The sequence below is a fragment of the Misgurnus anguillicaudatus genome, chromosome 3 (genome assembly GCF_027580225.2).
Source record: "Misgurnus anguillicaudatus chromosome 3, ASM2758022v2, whole genome shotgun sequence".
NCBI lineage: Eukaryota > Metazoa > Chordata > Actinopteri > Cypriniformes > Cobitidae > Misgurnus > Misgurnus anguillicaudatus.
The window spans coordinates 3,824,940-3,842,370 of NC_073339.2; the positions used below are offsets into that span (position 1 = coordinate 3,824,940).

General features: G+C 37.5%; 2 protein-coding genes across 3 annotated transcripts; both read left to right on the top strand.

Moving 5' to 3' along the window:
- Window positions 1-5,577: 5,577 nt before the first annotated feature.
- Window positions 5,578-13,072, top strand: LOC129443880 (C-type lectin domain family 4 member E). 2 transcript variants are annotated; one of them, XM_073860134.1, is made up of 6 exons: window positions 5,578-5,764; window positions 5,966-6,259; window positions 7,247-7,294; window positions 10,112-10,209; window positions 10,291-10,394; window positions 10,489-13,072. In XM_073860134.1, exons 1-6 carry the CDS (start codon window positions 5,677-5,679, stop codon window positions 10,622-10,624), a joined length of 768 nt encoding a protein of 255 aa, XP_073716235.1. In that variant the 5' UTR covers window positions 5,578-5,676; the 3' UTR covers window positions 10,625-13,072. The 2 variants fall into 2 exon arrangements, with proteins under 2 accessions (XP_073716235.1, XP_073716236.1); XM_073860135.1 differs by lacking the exon at window positions 7,247-7,294 and having other exon boundaries at window positions 5,585-5,764; window positions 5,966-6,260; window positions 10,110-10,209.
- Window positions 13,073-13,226: 154 nt separating this feature from the next.
- On the top strand, window positions 13,227-16,098 carry LOC129443881 (uncharacterized). The gene is made up of 5 exons (XM_055204131.2): window positions 13,227-14,370; window positions 14,522-14,818; window positions 14,904-15,013; window positions 15,093-15,196; window positions 15,292-16,098. The coding sequence occupies exons 1-5, from the start codon at window positions 14,265-14,267 to the stop codon at window positions 15,425-15,427; spliced, it is 753 nt and encodes a 250-aa protein (XP_055060106.2). The 5' UTR covers window positions 13,227-14,264; the 3' UTR covers window positions 15,428-16,098.
- Window positions 16,099-17,431: the final 1,333 nt, after the last annotated feature.

Consider the following 17,431-nt stretch of genomic DNA (forward strand, 5'->3'; position numbering starts at 1 on the left):
AGTTGAGTTTCAATTAAAAACAAACCACAATCATTACGATCAGTGTTTGCATTTCATCCGCTCATTTGCATTTTAAAGGACACACCCAAGAACGCCACAATTTTGCTCAGGCCTACAAATTTGCGATTTTAACATGCTATAATAAATTATCTGTGGAGTATCTGTGAGCTAAAACTTCATACACACTCTCTGGGGACATCAAAGATTTATTTTACATCTTAAAAATATATCATAATATGACCCCTTAAACACACACTAAACCCACACTACCGATTCGAAGCGGTATTCAAGGCTAAACGTATCCCATTATGCATTATGTTCTGGATGTCAATTGTCAGACCTTTGCCCAAACCTCGCAAGATTTTGCAAAAACTTTTAATTGTAAGTTAATAAATAGATATTACAAATCTTGAATCTCCATATTTTGTGAATTGCATTTTTTGTTATAGCTTATTATGATTGGTCACTCTTTATGTTTGTCAGTGGGTTTTGCAAATATTCCATCAATAAAAAGTATTAAAGTGCTTATCAACTTAGACAACACAGTGTGTAATCATTAAAAAATACAGTGTTTATTATGTTTCTTAAAAAAGAGTGAATTTGGACATACAAGCTTTCGGAAGGACAGTGACAATATTATGTTGGTAATTAAATGAAAAGTGTTGCACATTTCATTGATGCCAGCATGTATTTTGTAAAATATCTGCAACTGCTTTTATCACATAATTAGAAACAACATTAATGATGTCGTTTATTCAGGGACTACTGAATAAACAATTATTCAACTTTAATAAAGCTGCATGCCCAAAACAAAGAGTTTTTTACAGATGCAAAGAATTCTGCTTCTGAAAGTTTCAGGTAAGTAGATAATAATCATTAAATGTTTATTTAGTTTTTTATTTATTCATTTGTTTATATGTTCATTTTATTTAAAGAAAAACTTATTATACTGTAAGTAGCCTAAATGAAAAAATGAATACGTTTGCGAATTGCTGCCATTGCCTGGATTGACATTTTTACACCCACTAGAACACTTGGGCAAAATACAGGAAATACATCATGTAAGTAGTCAAGTGGTCAAGTGCAAAGACCGCAAGTGTGGTTTTTTGGACGCAGCCTTTGTCTCTACAAATAGTCGGTTATTCATGCTTTTATTCTGCATAATGGTGTAGCAGAGACTGACTGAAGAATTCACGTGAAACCCACGTGATTACATGAGAAACACATGGTCAATTCATGTGGCTTTACTTTAAAGCAGGCGTCTCAAACCAAACTGGCTTGGGGCCATTTCTAAGATTGACATCTCGTCAAAGGGCCGCAGAGCTATTTTAACATTGGGACTTGGTTATGTTCCATCTCTGTAAAAATTAATATTAGGATACTGACCTTATGTGTAACTGCATAGCAAGCAACATAATGATATATATATATATATACTATATACTATACTTATATTGAGATGAGTGAGCTTCATCCATATCTTTTTTTCTCCTCATCACTCCCCTTTTCCTATCATGGGCACCTGATGTCTGTTTTGGTCATTCGTAGTTCAATGTGTGCATTACATCTCCTGGTCTCCTTCCCTATGAGTAACTTGGCAGAGTACGGTACATTCACACGGGGTGAAAGCGTTAATGCTTAATGGAAGGCTTGTCTGAAGCGTGGCCAACAGCCAATCACACGCTCCGGCCTTGGATAAATGTAATTGGCTGGCTCACACTAGGTTATTTGCATAAAGCCATCTGACTGGCTGACGAACGCTTTGGCGCTTGAAAAGTTGAGACATTTTCAACTTCTGGCGCGAGCAACGGCAGTGGTGCTACGTTGACGGATCCACAATGCAGTTTGGCAAACATGACGTCACCCATTAAAAGAACATGAAAAGCGTTAACACTTCTGTCCTGTGTGAATGTACCGTAATGGATCTTCTCTGGACGAACACTTCAAAGTCCCGACCAGATTAACTGAACGCATGGTGATATAAACAGTCACCACAATGAAAGAGACCGTCTCTCCACTCATTCTATCGGACAATGGAAAAAAACAAGACTGACGTCAGATTCGCTACTGCAAAAACGTGTGGTGTTTGGTCCGGATTAACAGCATGCCCTCAGTGCCCATAGAAAACCATTCAAAAAGTCACCTAACGAATATGAAACTGAGTTAATAAAAGTCATTCTGATGGCTGGATTATTTTATATTCTTGACAGCGATGTGGGCTGAAAAGGGGAGGGCAGGCCACAAAGAGGGGGAGGACTGACCGCAAATGGAGTTTAAGACCACTGCTTTAAAGTTTGCTGGGAAACAAGATTAAAAGAATTCTTAAGCATAATGTGTTAACCAACTGTGAGCCTTGTTAAAACAAGCAGTGTATCCACTTTTTTCCTTTTCATGCGTCAAACTTTCTAGATGTAAAACAATGCCCATTTCTTAGTAAAGGCAAGTGCATACAGACATAAGTGCACTTTAGAAAAGTCTTAGTACTTATATTCAGGTGATGAAGAGTTTTTATTTCATCAGATGACCTGGCTAGAGATGAAGATCTTGAAAAACTTTTATTTGAGAACATCCTTGGTGCCCAGATGTCAACATTAGAAAAAAAATAAAGAGCTTAGCTAGTCAACAGAATATTTTGTGTTTGGGATGCCAGTCCCCAACATCGGATTCATCAAAATAATCAGCTTCCTGCTGGTCTAAAGTGGTCATTTTAGGAACAGTGTAAATAATCTGTAGATTGACTACATGTGCACTACAGACTCCAAAATACTGCATGTAGGTTAATGATGCCACATCCTGTTAGGGGAGAGTGGGGACAGTTGCAACACTTTTTGCATTTCGATAAGTTTCTCAGAGACTATTTGCATAATGCTGCGTTTACACCAGCAACGTTTGAGGCGTCAAAATTGCGTCTACAGCGCCTAGTATGGCGCTTGAACAGTTTGAGTGTACTCACTTCATTTGTGCGTGAATGCTGCGTGTGAAATTCTAGTCATCGAGACATTCACGGGGAAATTCGCGTCATGGGAGGGGCTTCTGCGACTCTGCTCGCTTTCTGTAATCACGTCACTACTAAAGCAAGCTTCTGATTGGTTAACGCACACTGTTAAAAATAAACCGTACATTTTACGGTAGAAAACCGGCAGCTGTGGTTGCCAGATCTTTACCGTCAAAAATACGGTAGCAATGTTATTGGTTTTACGGGATTGCACCCATTGTACTGTATATTTTACAAATTTTAAATGTTTTTTTACAGTTTTTAACTGTCTATTTAACATGTTTATGTTGCTAAAAGAGTTTATATCTGTCAAATTCAAGGGTTAACATTGTAATATTTATGGTTCATTACCATTTTTACAGCTCAAAACTATTTATTGTAAAGGTTTATGTTGTACAAATGACGGTTCGGTACCATCTATTTTACAGCTCAGAACTGTCTAATTTAAATGCTACACTGTAAAAAAATCTGTAAAATAGATTACCAGTACTATTTCCATTATGTTTATAGACATTTCCTTTAATTCCTTTAAAATACTGTAAATTTACAGTACATTCTCCGTAGTCTTTACAGACACTTTAATCCGCCTATGAAACGCAACAATGGTGACATTCAACAACAAAGCTTCATGCTACAATGCATGCTGGGTACCAGGATTGTAGAAAACTTATTCATAACTCCCATCATGCATTGTGACATGACAAAATTGTGCAACTTTCTTACCATTTACTGTCACCATCGTTGAGATTTGTATCCAAAGTGTTGATGTCTCTCTGAAGCAAAAAAAAGAAACTAACTAAAGCATTACAGCAGTCTTGTTCAAAGCAGTGTCTTTTTTTCAACTGAGCATCACTTTTTGTGCTTTATATCTTTATTGTTCTTTTATCATTTTATGTTCATAAAATATTTATAAAATTTTATGCATATTAAATTATATGCATGACATACAAGCAATCAATAGATCACATGATAGTTTTTCCTACTCCCTCTAGCAATAAACAAGTGGTCTTGATAAAGCACTGTTGCAATTGCTAAAAGAGGAGAGTTAGGTCAATGAAGGTCACAAGGACAAATGCCTAACTAAAGGAAACACTAATTACAATAATGGTGACTTCAAATGAATCTTAAACAAACACAAAGCAGCGCGTTTTTCCAAACTGTTTTCCGCGTCTACCGTGCCGCGCTAAACCCCTTAACCTTTGTTTATACTCACGCTTTGGTCTGCAACGCAAGCCTCCGCGGATCGCGCGCACGTCTCACCAAATGCACAAAGAAGAGAATAGAAATCGTTCGCTGGAACAACCCTGGTGCTTGTAACATCAGAGCTTGATATATAAATATGAGAACATGAATAAAACAACAATCTCTTAAATATGTCTTTATTAAACATTATCATTTCATTAACATTTTTACTAAACAAACAGTACAGACATTTTAAGGTTTGTATTTTATTCCTCGTCCAGTGGTTCATTCAATGCAAATATAAGCCAATCATGTAAAAGAATTTGTGTTTTAAACTGCAAAGTTTCCATACTTTACTTCCAGAGTGTTAGATAGCCTAAATATATGCATTGTTTTGCTTGGATTGATCAAAGAAATACGTCACAGGCTTGCCTGCTCAGACAGAATCGCCTGGAGTTCAGTCATTTTCGGATGCGGAGCTGTGCGCACAGTAACAAAAAAAGCTGTGCACACCTCCACGTGAAATGGGGTCTCAACCGCCCACTCCGCGTTGACAGCATTGTTGCCACGCACACCAACGCGCCTGTGCGGATGCGCCGAGTATAAACATAGCTTCATTGGCGCAGCGAGACCTCCGGAAGGGACACTTCAAAGGGACAGTTGCAACATTTATTAAAATGTAATAAAATCAGTCTTTAACTTAATGCTTGCACTTTATATTTTTTGTGCACAGCAGGTTAAAGTAACACATTACAAATGTAACACCAGCAACATTTTAATAATCAAGATTTAAATTAATTATTCTCACATTTTTACAATTTTTTTTTTAAATCGAGAGACTGAAATTTCATAAAACAGAGAGAACTGAACTGTATGTATTTGTATATTTTCTGCTGATCTGAGAAGAGGTAGAGGGACACCCTTCTATCTGTCACAGGCTTTTTCTCTAGTGACATACTGAAAATACAAAACTAGTGGGCTACATTATGGCCTAATCTGATTTTTAAATTAAAATCTATTTAGTTTAAAAAAGGAGAAGATACTGGAAGGATTCTTTATTAATGCATAATATTACTGTTTGTTATGTTATGATGATGAGCTTTTACCTCAGTCACTGTGTTGAGACATTGCCCCTACACTGACAGCCATGATAAAACTTGCTATGCTAGCTTAACAGAATATCTTAGACATATGATAGCTATACCAGTTAGAAACTGAGAAAACACAGATTAAAATTATATTAATTCCTTGTATAAACTGTTCAGGCTCTGTGACAAAAACTCTGATCATAAAAAAATATTGTTTTACCTTGAAATGTGTTTTGTGTGGAAGGAATTGGCACATGTGGCTGTTTTCGTCTGATTTAGTAAGTGCAGAATAAAAACCAAGCAATGTTGCAACTGCCACATGTTGCAACTGTCCCCACTCTTCCCTTTATATAATCACAGTGCACATTATTTTGAAAACCACAGATCATCTCTGGACACACTGAGCAAATAATGGCATTAGAAGCCTTTTATGAAAATATTCAACACAGAAATGCTAACAGGAGCAAATCTGAACCTCGAACATCGAGTCAGAACCGAGGTACAGTAAGAGGAAGGGTTGAATGTTGAAACTCAACTTGTGTTGCATGTCACTCAGATTTGACGAAATGTTACTGCAAATACTACTTTGATATTTTCTCTATTCTTGTGCAAGACAATTTAGCAATTTACTTGATTTAAAACTTTACTTCTCATAATTTAAAGTGTGTCATTTTGTCTTTGTTTTTGTCCTCTTTAACAGGAAGAAGCAGATGGTTTGTGCCGATCACGGTGTTACTTGGTCTCATCTGTGTTCTTCTGGTGGCCGCCCTTATAGTGCTGAATATCCATCTCACATCAGAGAGAGACCTGATGAAGATGAGCTACATGGACATATCTAAAGAATATAATGAAACTCTGAACGGCCTGATGATGAATTACAGTCAACTGACCAAAGAGAGAGAAGAACTACAGAACAGATTTAACTTTATGAGTCAAAAGAAACTGGAGTTAGAGACCAAAGTCAAGAATTTGAATGATGCACTAATGAAGAAATCAGTGTGTTGAAGTTTTTTCTATTCTTTTGTCATTTATTAAAAATAACCCAGCAAATATAAGACATCTGCCCAACATACAGATCATGTTTATATTGGGTCAGTTGGTCCAGGACCTTATCTGTACGTCTATACAACTTGCAGATTTGGTACAGTATCTGGACGTCTGACTATGACCCCTCTTGGACATCAGTTAGACGTCCAAAAGGGGTTTGGGAAATCAATCCAAAACATTTTATACAAATGTGGTCTATGAGTTCTGAGTCAAAAAACATAAACATCACGTGTATTTTGTAGAAAAATTTGTTAAGCTGTTAAAATAATGTTATTTTTATATATGAATGAGTGTTTAAAAACATAGCACTGTTCATAGATAAAGTTCTCTTTATATTTCTCTGTCTGTGTACACCAAGTAATTGTTAAATGTGCCTCATCTCTGTTAAACTAAAACAGTTTAATCTCTGTTATAATCAACTACAATGTTTTGAAGTAGGAACAGAAAACCAGACTGACTTTATTTCTGTCATTTCTCTACCGTTTTTTTTTTTTTTTTTTTATTCTAGTTGGGTACACTGAAAAAAATGAAACTTTGGATCAACTTAGAAAGATAGCTGTAATTTGTTACAGCTAAATTTGTGGGTTTTTCCCGAACTAGATTTTTGATTTGGTTGAAACTTAAAAATGTGCATATTTTACAGTAACTTTGATCGATACGCGTTCTTCCGATCATTAACTCTTTCCCCGCCATTGACGAGATATCTCGTCAATTAAGAGAAAACGCTTCCCCGCCAATGACGAGATTTTCCGTCTTTCCGCAATACCGCTTTTATCCGCACTTCCGCAACTTATACAACCCGGAAGTATTGCCCTCTGACAAGCTGCTGCATGTCCGTGTCTGTTTTAAAGATCGCTCTGAATGGGATCTCTATGAAAAGTCCGTCACAAAAATGGAATTATCTCTGCTTTTTGCTCAAAATGTGGTGTTTTTGCAGAAACCTACCCATATTCAAAAGCTGATTACAAAAGAACTACTCAAGGTAGGATGAAAGGTTTTTTTTTTGTTTAAAAGCAGAGGGTCTGTTCTTTCATTTGGTATATTGTATGTTTATATATCTGAAGAAGAAAATTTTCTGGAAGGCATTAAACTTTGGTGAAAATCATGAAAAACGCTGGCGCTGGCTGGCAACTTTTAAAAAAAATGCTGGCGGTGAAAGAGTTAATTAGAATGGCCAAGTCGCGTTTCGTATTGACAGATGAATACGCTCAGTTTATTAAATAGCCTACGTCTTGGTTAAATACGCTTACTTTATTTAATATTAATTATAAGTGTATTAAATGTCTCTTGCAAACCATTAAGGGACAATGAATCAATACACTGACATGGTAATGCTACACAACAGGGGCGTCAGTTTGTGTTGAAAAGTGGTGGGGACAAAAGATCTTATAAAAACATTACTGCAGAACGGGAAAAATATTGAATAACGCGCATCAAAAATGGGCATAGCGTAGGCCAGTCAACAACAAGAAAATACTCAGCATAAATTTATAAACCCTCAACAATGTCGAATGCACACATCACACATGTAACAGTCCCTGCAACACCAGCTCAACCGAACAATGCCAAAGCACCATACCGTAGAAAACAGCAGCGCGTTTAATAAAGGATTACAATGAATTTCATTACATATGTACAAGAAAACACACCATAAGCATACAACACAACATATGTGACACTAGACCACAAAACCAGTCTTAAGCATCGCTCGATTTTTCAGAACATTTTAACCAAATGCTTTCAAAAAGTGGTGGGGAAATCCCCAGCGTATATCACCAATGCTAGACAAATACTTTGTTTGCACAGTCCTACCATAATTAAGTCACTCTTAGATGTTAGTCTGGCGTCCGGGGGAAACGTTTACATCGAAGGAAAGTCATTGTCATGTTTATTCGGCTATATCCAGTGCTGAGGTTCGATGAAACTTTACGAGACCGGCGAGATGCTTCACAGGCGGAAGATATGCGGCGTGATTGACAGCTTTGACACCAAACGGGCACGTGAAAATCAGATGAAATGATTTCACAAGTTTTCATTGGCTATTTAGGTATGTGACGCATACTGTATATGGAAATGAACCTGGACATTCAATCTGTCGAAAAATCTCAAAATCGGCAAAATGAACATACGTGAGTTTCATCGGACAGCGACGATATAAGGCTGCCTAAAATTAAAACGTGAAATGGTAAAGGAACATTAAAGAGATAAAGTATGAAAAGTAACGGTCCATGGTAATGACACAGTTTTGAAAAAGACTGTTGCAACTCTTTCGTTTTTTTTTTTTGCATCAGAAAGACATCAACACTTCCGATACAAATCTCAACAATGGTGACAGTAAATGGTAAGAAAGTTGCACAATTTTATCATGGCACAATGCATTATGGGAGTTATAAATGAGTTTTCTACAATCCTGGTACCCAGCATGCATTGTGGGATGATGCTTCGTTGTTGATTGTCACCATTGTTGCGTTTCATAGTCTGATTGTTGATGTCTCAGTGTGTTAGATAAACACCACGGATTAGATTTATGTGAAAAAAACAACTCTTCAGCCTTTATGGATATTTACAGCATAGTTACAGTACAGAAGCACAACAGGATTGACAGAACATAAAATGACTTATATTCAGTGACTCTTTTTTGCTTGAGATGATTGAATCACAATAATTAACAACTATAAATCAACAGCTTCAGACTTCATCTTTTACATTATCTTCTGCTCTAACAAATGTGATTTAGAAATACACTGTCATATATAACAGAAAAAAAACATTGCTTAACTTCAAGACCCAAGTGCCCAACTAAAGGAAACACTAATCGACACAGTGGTGACTAACTTTATTAACCAGATTTACAGCCGTTCTTTAGAAGTTAAACTTATCATCCATGTAACTCTGCAAGCAAGTTGTAATTTTCAAACAGAGATGCTGATAGAGACGCAAAAGTGATAGATTGCTGCTTTTGACTCTATTTAAAAGTGTAAGATGGATTCATGTTTACACACGGCAGTGTTCATTTATCTATTGCATTTAATATTATGACTTTCTTCATCATTTTATTATTACTTTTTCCAGAAAAAGAGCCACTCTATAAGAAATTAGAGACAGTTTTTTTTACCAAAGTAAAAGTAATGATTTGGTCTCCATGAAAAACAATATTTTAACTTTGTTTCAATGTAGTTTTTTTATCTTGGGCTGAAATTTTTTTTGATGGATATTAAAGGGGACATATTATGAAAATCTGACTTTTTCCATGTTTAAGTGCTATAATTGTGTCCCCAGTGCTTCTATCAACCTAGAAAATGTTAAAAAGATCAACCCAATAACTTAGTTTTGGTAAACCATTTTCTGCAAGCATGTGAAAAATAGGTCATTGTAATTTGGCCCTTATTGTGATGTCAGAATAAGGTAATACCGCCCCCTTTATCTGCACTATCCAACCACAGCACAACCATTTAGTATGGAGAGAAAGAGAGAGATAAAATATTTCACAGCACAATTGAGTTTCAATTGCAACAAACCACCATCATTGTGATCAGTGGTTGCACTTCATCCGCTCATTTGCATTTTAAATTACACACCCAAAACAGCACACTTTTGCTCAGACCTATTTTAGACTAAGTTTTCATCTTAAAAAAAATCTCATAATATGTCCCCTTTAAATTAAAAAGGTTTTAACCAAATCAAAAATATAGTTTGGGAAAGGCTGGTAGGTTTAGCTGTAACAAATTACAGCAATTTTTTTAAGTTGATCCATATACAGCAATTTTTTCAAGTTGATCCAAAGTTTCATTTTTTTAAGTGTACATATCCACTGAGAAGAAGAGTTGGTCTGATAGCAGGCAGTTCTGCAGGGATAGTGGTGGAGATCTGATCATAATCAACACTGAAGAGGAGCAGGTAGAGTTTATGTGAGTGAATATGAGTGTATTACAGAATGAAAAAATTATACATACAGAATTATTTGTTTTACACACACAGATATACATATCTTCAATCGCCAAAGACGTAGTGTGGATTGGTTTGTCTGACATAGCAGAGGAAGGAAAGATGAAATGGGTGGATAATACACCACTGATTAAAGGGTAAGAAAACAGTCACTGTGTACATGCGTATTTACTTTGCAATGCAGTAATGATTCTGTTATTCTGATCTGTTTATGCTGTACATGCTGTTTAGGTTTTGGGTTGAAAACGAGCCAAATGATTTCTCTGGAAGTGAAGACTGTGTTGATCTGAATCCTACAAAACCTGTCCTAAACAACTGGAATGACCTTCCATGCACAGACACAAGAAAATGGATTTGTGATAAATAGGGTTCTTCTTTCTTTTGTTGTGATTTTAAGCAGTTATTATGAAGTTGTTGTTGCATTCACTTCAGTTTCTGATTTATGTTTCTTTTAAAACAGTGGCAGCTTAATAACTTGATTATCTACTTTAGAGTAAAATTAAAAGTGTAAAATTGTTTGGGAACTTGAAGGAAGTTTAATTATTTTCCAGATTAAGACAAACAAACTGATAAACACCTCGACTCTTGACTTCCATCAAAGAGGACATTTATCCTTCATTCATTTATTGTTGAAATTAAAACTCTAAATTGTGCTGTCAATTGTTCTCTCGTTCTCTCTCTCTCTCTCTCTCTCTCTCTCTCTCTCTCTCTCTCTCTCTCTCTCTCTCTTTCCTTGCACCAAATGGTGGTTTCATAGTTGGATAGTGCATATTATTTAAAAATACATTTAACATTTAAAATAGTAAGTTAAAATGACTTATAAATTTTATTTGATTATACTTAAACATTGTACTGTTTACAGTTGATAACAATACACCGCCATCACAGTGGTGTAATGCTGTAAATGCAGACTGTTTCAAGGATCAAAAAGTGCAACAACTGGATAAACTCAGTCTTGTTGGTGGACAATCCATGTGCCATGAGTAAAAGTCCTCTCCAGTATTTTGTTCCAATCACCTCGATTTGCTAATTAGCACAGTTTTTCAGCAGGAGGTGACCCTCTGGCTCCAACGAAGCCTTCAAGGCAGCGCTGCCTGGAAGGCACTCCACGTCCCCTGAGCGTTTCAGCCAATCACAGCACTGGTGCAAGATATCGAGCCTTCTGCTAGCTTCTGGCAGTTCGAGCTCACCGTTGGTCAGGTGAGTAGCGCAGATATGGTAAGATAGGAATGTGACTGAATTTGAATTTAGCTCCAAATGTTTTAAGCATTTAAGTGACATGTTTCCACGTGTCTGTGAAACAACTTTCTTTTTTGTGCCAGTTTCATGTGTTGGTTGTGATTGGCTGGGGCGCTCGGGGCGCGTGGGGTGCCTTTCAGACAGGGCTGCTTTGTTGAGGGCTTAAAACACCAACGAGCCGGGAGCTCACCTCCTGCTGAAGGGCCGCGCTGGTTGGCAAATCCAGGTGATTGGAGCGGGATGCTGGTGAGGACTTTTGCTCATGGCGCGTGGATTGTCCACCTCTGGTTTAAAACATCCTTTTGTTAGTTAAAAACAGAGGTGGGTAATCCACGTGCCGGGAGTGGAGGTCCTCTCCAGGGTTTTGTTCCGATCGCCTGGATTTGCTGGTTGGCGCGGTTTTTCGGCGGGGGGTGACCTCCTGGCTCCCTGGTGTTTGGGGGCCTCGGCGAAGCCTGCGGGGCGGCACTGCCTGGAGGGCGGTCCCCGTGCCCGGAGCGTTTCAGCCAATCACAGCACTGGTGCTGGATGTCGGGCATTCCGCCGGCTTCTGGCGGTTCGGGCTCGCCGTTGGTCGGATGAGTGGCGCAGATGTGGTGGGATGGGAGTGTGACTGTTTGTGAGTTCGGCTCGGGGCGTTTCGAGCATTTGAGTGGCGCGTTTTCGCGTGTCCGTGGCACGACTTTCTTTTTCGTGCCAGTTTCACGTATTGGTTGTTCAATTTTTTTTCCTTTTTTCAAACCGTTGTCGATTGGGATTGAGGTTAGATTTGTGGTTTTCAGCACATTTTTATACTGTTTTCGCGCGAGGATAAAGTTGGGTTTGGGTTAGAATGGCATTGTTTATACGTTTATTTGTTAGAAATTTTAATTGTTTTTGAGTTGGGGTTAGAGTTGGGTTAGGCTGAGGATGTCATTTTATGTAACAAAGTTGTTCTAACCCCAATCCCAAGCAACAATGGTAAGAAAACAGGAAAAACAATTGAATAACCAATACGTGAAACTGGCACAAAAAAGAAAGTCATGCCACGGACACGTGCAGGCGCGTCACTTGGGTGCTCGGAACGTTTCGAGCTGAATTCTAAAACAGTCTCATTCCTGTCTTGCGGTGTCTGCGCTGCTCATCTGGCCAGCGGTGAGCTCGGGCTGCCACAGGCTGGCGGAGGGCTCGATGTCTGGCACCGGTGCTGTGGTTGGCTGGGGCGCTCTGGGCATGGGGATTGCCTTCCAGGCAGTGCTGCCTTGGGGGCTTTGTTGAGGGTTTTAAACACCAGGGAGCGGGGAGGTCGCCTCCTGCTGAAAGACTGTGCTGGTGGGCAGGTCCAGGTGATTGGAACGGAATTCTGGAGAGGACTTTTGCTCTTGGCACATGGATTGCCCACCTCTGGTTAAAAATGATTTTCATGTTGGGATGTCTTTGAAGTTTACTAACACAGGTTCAGATCAGCCATCTGCACATCTGCCCTCACCCTGTTTATATATCAAATGAATTATTAATCTATTGATTGTGAATAAGTTTGTGTTACTTGCAGATTGGCTTTTTGAAATAAAATATCTCAAAGTAACCTTACTCAAAATTTCCAAAGAATCATTACACTTTGTTTTAAGTTTATGTCAGCAGTTTTAGCAATGATATAAAGAGAAGTGTATTGTGGCTTATGGAAAAGGGAAGTTTGTACTTTCAAAGTTAACTGATGGTCCTGATCATCCACAGCACCCAGCCTTCAGTTTGTCTTCTTTATCTCACTCATGCTTCATAAATTTCAGCAAAAAATAAAAAAACACCAACAAATGAGATTGAATCAGTGTGTTAAATAAAGGACACAAAAAGTGTGCAGGCATAAAGAACGTTTAGGTTACTCACGTAACCATGGTTCCCTGAGGTAATGGGAACAAGCATTGCATCAGTTTGCTGTCGCTATGGGGGAAACTCCTGTGTACTCCGTGACTGAAGCCTATTGTTTAACGTCTGTTAAAATTACAGACCAATGGTGTTCGAACCCGCGATAGGGCAGGGCATATGCTCCATATTACACGGATTAGAACGCCATTTTCACATCTTATTCGACTGAAGTGCGAAGCCGAAAAAAGTTCCCTGCGACAAATGTATAGCACGGCCAGCAATGCAATGCTTGTTCCCGTTATTTCAGGGAACCATGGTTACGTGAGTAACCTAAACCTTCCCTTTGAATACGGTTCACTTCGCATTGCATCAGTTTGCTGACGCTATGAAGGAACATCATCCCATCACACCGTTCATATACAACGGTTTAAAGTGCCCTACTGGAGAGACGCCAAATGGGGCCCGATTACCAGTCTAAACACGGCTTCATGCTGATGCCTGAGTAAAAGTACCATAAAAACATAATAACATGCATACTGGTGAATCCTTTAACACACCGCGATGCAACATACATTATAGTAATATACAAGCGGCGGGTTCGAAGATCTTTAATAACTTTTATTTGAGAACATCTTTGATGCCCAGATGTCAACATTAAATAATAAGAATGGCTAGTCAACTGAATATTTTGTGTTTGAGACGCCAGTCCCCAACATAAGATTCATCAAAATAATCAGCTTCCTGCTGGTCTAAACTGGTCATTTTAGGAACAGTGTAAATAATCTTTAGGTTGACTACATGCACTGCACACTCCACAATACCGTATGTAGGTTAATGATGCCACATCCTGTTAAAAGTTACACTATATATAATCACAGTGCACATTATTTTGAAAACCACAGATCTCTGGACATGCTGAGCAAATAATGGCATTTGAAGCCTTTTATGAAAATATTCAACACAAAAATGCTAACAGGAACACATCTGAATCTCGAACATCGAGTCAGAACCGGACTGGAGCTCAGAACCGAGGTAAGAGGAAGGGTTGAATGTTACTGTAAATACTACTTTGATCTTTTCTCTATTCTTGTGCAAGACAATTTAGCAATTTACTTGATTTAAAACTTTACTTTGTATAATTTGAAGTTTGTCAATTTGTCTTTGTTTTTGTCCTCTTATACAGGAAGAAGCAGATGGTTTGTTCCGATCACGGTGTTACTTGGGCTCATATGTGTTCTTCTGGTGGCCGCCCTTATAGTGCTGTATATCCATCTCACATCAGAGAGAGACCTGATGAAGATGAGCTACATGGACATATTTAAAGAATATAATGAAACTCTGAACAGTCTGAAGATGAATTGCAGTCAACTGACCGATAAAACAGAAGAACTACAGATCAGATTTAACTCTATGAGTCAGGAGAAACTGGAGTTGGAGACCAAAGTTGAGAATTTGAATTATGCACTAATGAAGAAATCAGGTGTGTTGAAATAAATTGGTTTGGAGTGTTTTCCCTTCTTTTGTCATTTATTAAAAAATAAGGTTTTGGATCTGTGTTTGGTCAGGGTCAAGCTGGTACTACATATCCAGTGAGGAGAAGAGTTGGTCTGAAAGCAGGCAGTTCTGCAGGGATCGGGGTGGAGATCTGATTATTATCAACACTGAAGAAGAACAGGTAGAGTTTATGTGAGTGAGTATGAGTGTAATAGAGAATGAGAAAAATCATACATATTACTGGTTTTATACACACACAGAGATACATATCTTCAATCGCCACAGACATAGTATGGATTGGTTTGTCTGACATAGCAGAGGAAGGAAAGATGAAATGGGTGGATAATACACCACTGATTAAAGGGTAAGAAAACAGTCACTGTGTACATGCTTATTTACTTTGCAATTGCAGTAATGATTCTGTTATGCTGATCTGTATATGCTGTACACGCTGTTTAGGTTTTGGGTTGAAAACGAGCCAAATAATTACTTTGGAAGGGAAGACTGTGTTGAACTGAATCCTTCAAAACCTGTCCTAAACAACTGGAATGATCTTCCATGCACAAACACAAGAAAATGGATTTGTGAGAAATAGGGTTCTTCCTTCTTTTGATTTCAAGCAGCTATAAAGTCGTTGTTGCATTCACTTCCGTTTCTGATTTATGTTTCTTTTAAAACATTGGCAGCTCAATAACTGTATCACATTATTTTGATTATCCACTTTAGAGTAAAATTAAAAGTGTTTGGGAACTAAATGGAAATTTTATTCTTTTAGACAAAATAAACATATACAATCACTGATTACTTGTCAACTAACTGATAAACATCTCGACTCCTGACTTCCATTAAAGAGGAATTTATCCACCATTATCACCATAATGGTGGATTGTTGAAATTAAAACTCTAAATTGTGTTGTCAAATGTTTTCACTCTCTCTTTTTTTTCTTGCACTAAATAGTGGTTTCATGGTTGGATAGTGCATATTATTTAAAAATTGCAAACATTTAAAATAGTAAGTTAAAATGACTTATAAATGTAATTTGATTATACTTAATTTTTTTTTACAGTTTACAGTTGATAACAATACACGTTACCACAGTGGTGTTATGCTTTACATGCAGACTGTTTTAAAGATCAAAAAGTGCAACAACTGGATAAACCCAGTATTGTTTTAAACATCTTTTGTTTGTTAAAGATGCTTTTCATGTTGGGACGTCTGCAAAGTTTATTAACTCTAGTCAGGTTCAGATCAGCCGTCTTTACATCTACACTGTAAAAAATTGCTGTTAAAAAACAGCCAAATTTAACAGTATAATTCTGTTTTTTAACAAAAACAGAAGTATACTGTTAAATTCTGCATTCTGTAAAAAATCAGTTCTCAGAATAATGTGAATTTACAGCCCTGAGAGTCCACCGTTTAAGACTGCGTCCCAAATCACACCCTACACCCTCATTCACTATTCCCTACATTAGTTTCCTAATGATCCACCTGAAATCAAGTCAATGAGTTCAGAAACTGAAGCATTAATGATGGACACCTGCTGCCAACAAACAGAATCACTAAAGAAAACATAAACAAAAAAAGAGAAGACATGAGCAGAAACATTTACAGACACAAAGACTTAGATGAACATCAACTAAAAATAACACAAAACATTAAACATCTCCATATATCACCAGAGGAGAATTAAACATTTACACAAACACCATTACCACCATCCTCACTTACAAACCACTTTGACTTTATTTCTGTTATACATCTACAACAGTTCTTACTGAGAACAAACATGTGTTTACTAGACTTTACAAGCATTTTCTTTAAAGTCACCATTATGGTGATCACTGTTTTCATCAGTTGGGCTCTTGACTTGGTGTTCAGTCTGGTAGCTATAACTGTGTCTTTATGATGCATGTTTGTTATGCCAAAGAAAACCAAGAGATGATAGAGTCTCATAAGGTTGGGTGTCTGATTATTGATCAGTAGTTTCTCTCGCCAGCCTTAAGAAGCTTAAACATAACAATTAATAGTACTTAGGGATGTTTATGATCGAGTATTTACATATTTGAATCAGAATCATTACAACTATTATTACAGTAATTTGATATCTTGACAGAATTGTATTCATATGGACTTTGGTGAACGTGAAACCCTAGCCCTCAGCTGACACACACAGACATCAAGAATCAGCCCATGACTCTCAACTAGGGTGACAAAAGAAAATGGGAAAACAGTTCATCTGCATAATTTATTCATGCTGCAATGCATGCTGGGAGTCATGAATGAGTTTTGTACTATGCTGATACCCAGCATGCATTGCAGCATGAAGCTTTTCATTTGATAGTCACCATTGTTGAGATTCATAGACTGATTCTTGATGTCTGTGTGTGTAGTTTGCATATTGTTTTTATTTCATTTATTCCCAATGTTTTTAAGATTCCTCTGGCTACCTCAATACTCAGTTTCTGTCACATTATAAGACTACTATAAAGGGTTGCCACCCATCTAACCACTTATGAGCTTCTGTATAAAGTCAGTAAATTACTTTTAACTCATGACACTAACACCATAATGGTCATTAGTCAGTGATAATACTCTACT

What these genes read in the sequence shown, in the direction of transcription:
- LOC129443880 (XM_073860134.1), top strand. Translation starts at nt 5,677, where the DNA reads ATGGCATTAGAAGCCTTTTATGAAAATATTCAACACAGAAATGCTAAC. An exon ending in TTACAAAAGAACTACTCAAG is followed by an intron (nt 7,295 to 10,111) that starts GTAGGATGAAAG and finishes CATTTTTTTAAG; the next exon opens with TGTACATATCCACTGAGAAG. An exon ending in TCAACACTGAAGAGGAGCAG is followed by an intron (nt 10,210 to 10,290) that starts GTAGAGTTTATG and finishes TTACACACACAG; the next exon opens with ATATACATATCTTCAATCGC.
- LOC129443881 (XM_055204131.2), top strand. Translation starts at nt 14,265, where the DNA reads ATGGCATTTGAAGCCTTTTATGAAAATATTCAACACAAAAATGCTAAC. An exon ending in TCAACACTGAAGAAGAACAG is followed by an intron (nt 15,014 to 15,092) that starts GTAGAGTTTATG and finishes ATACACACACAG; the next exon opens with AGATACATATCTTCAATCGC. An exon ending in AATACACCACTGATTAAAGG is followed by an intron (nt 15,197 to 15,291) that starts GTAAGAAAACAG and finishes CACGCTGTTTAG; the next exon opens with GTTTTGGGTTGAAAACGAGC.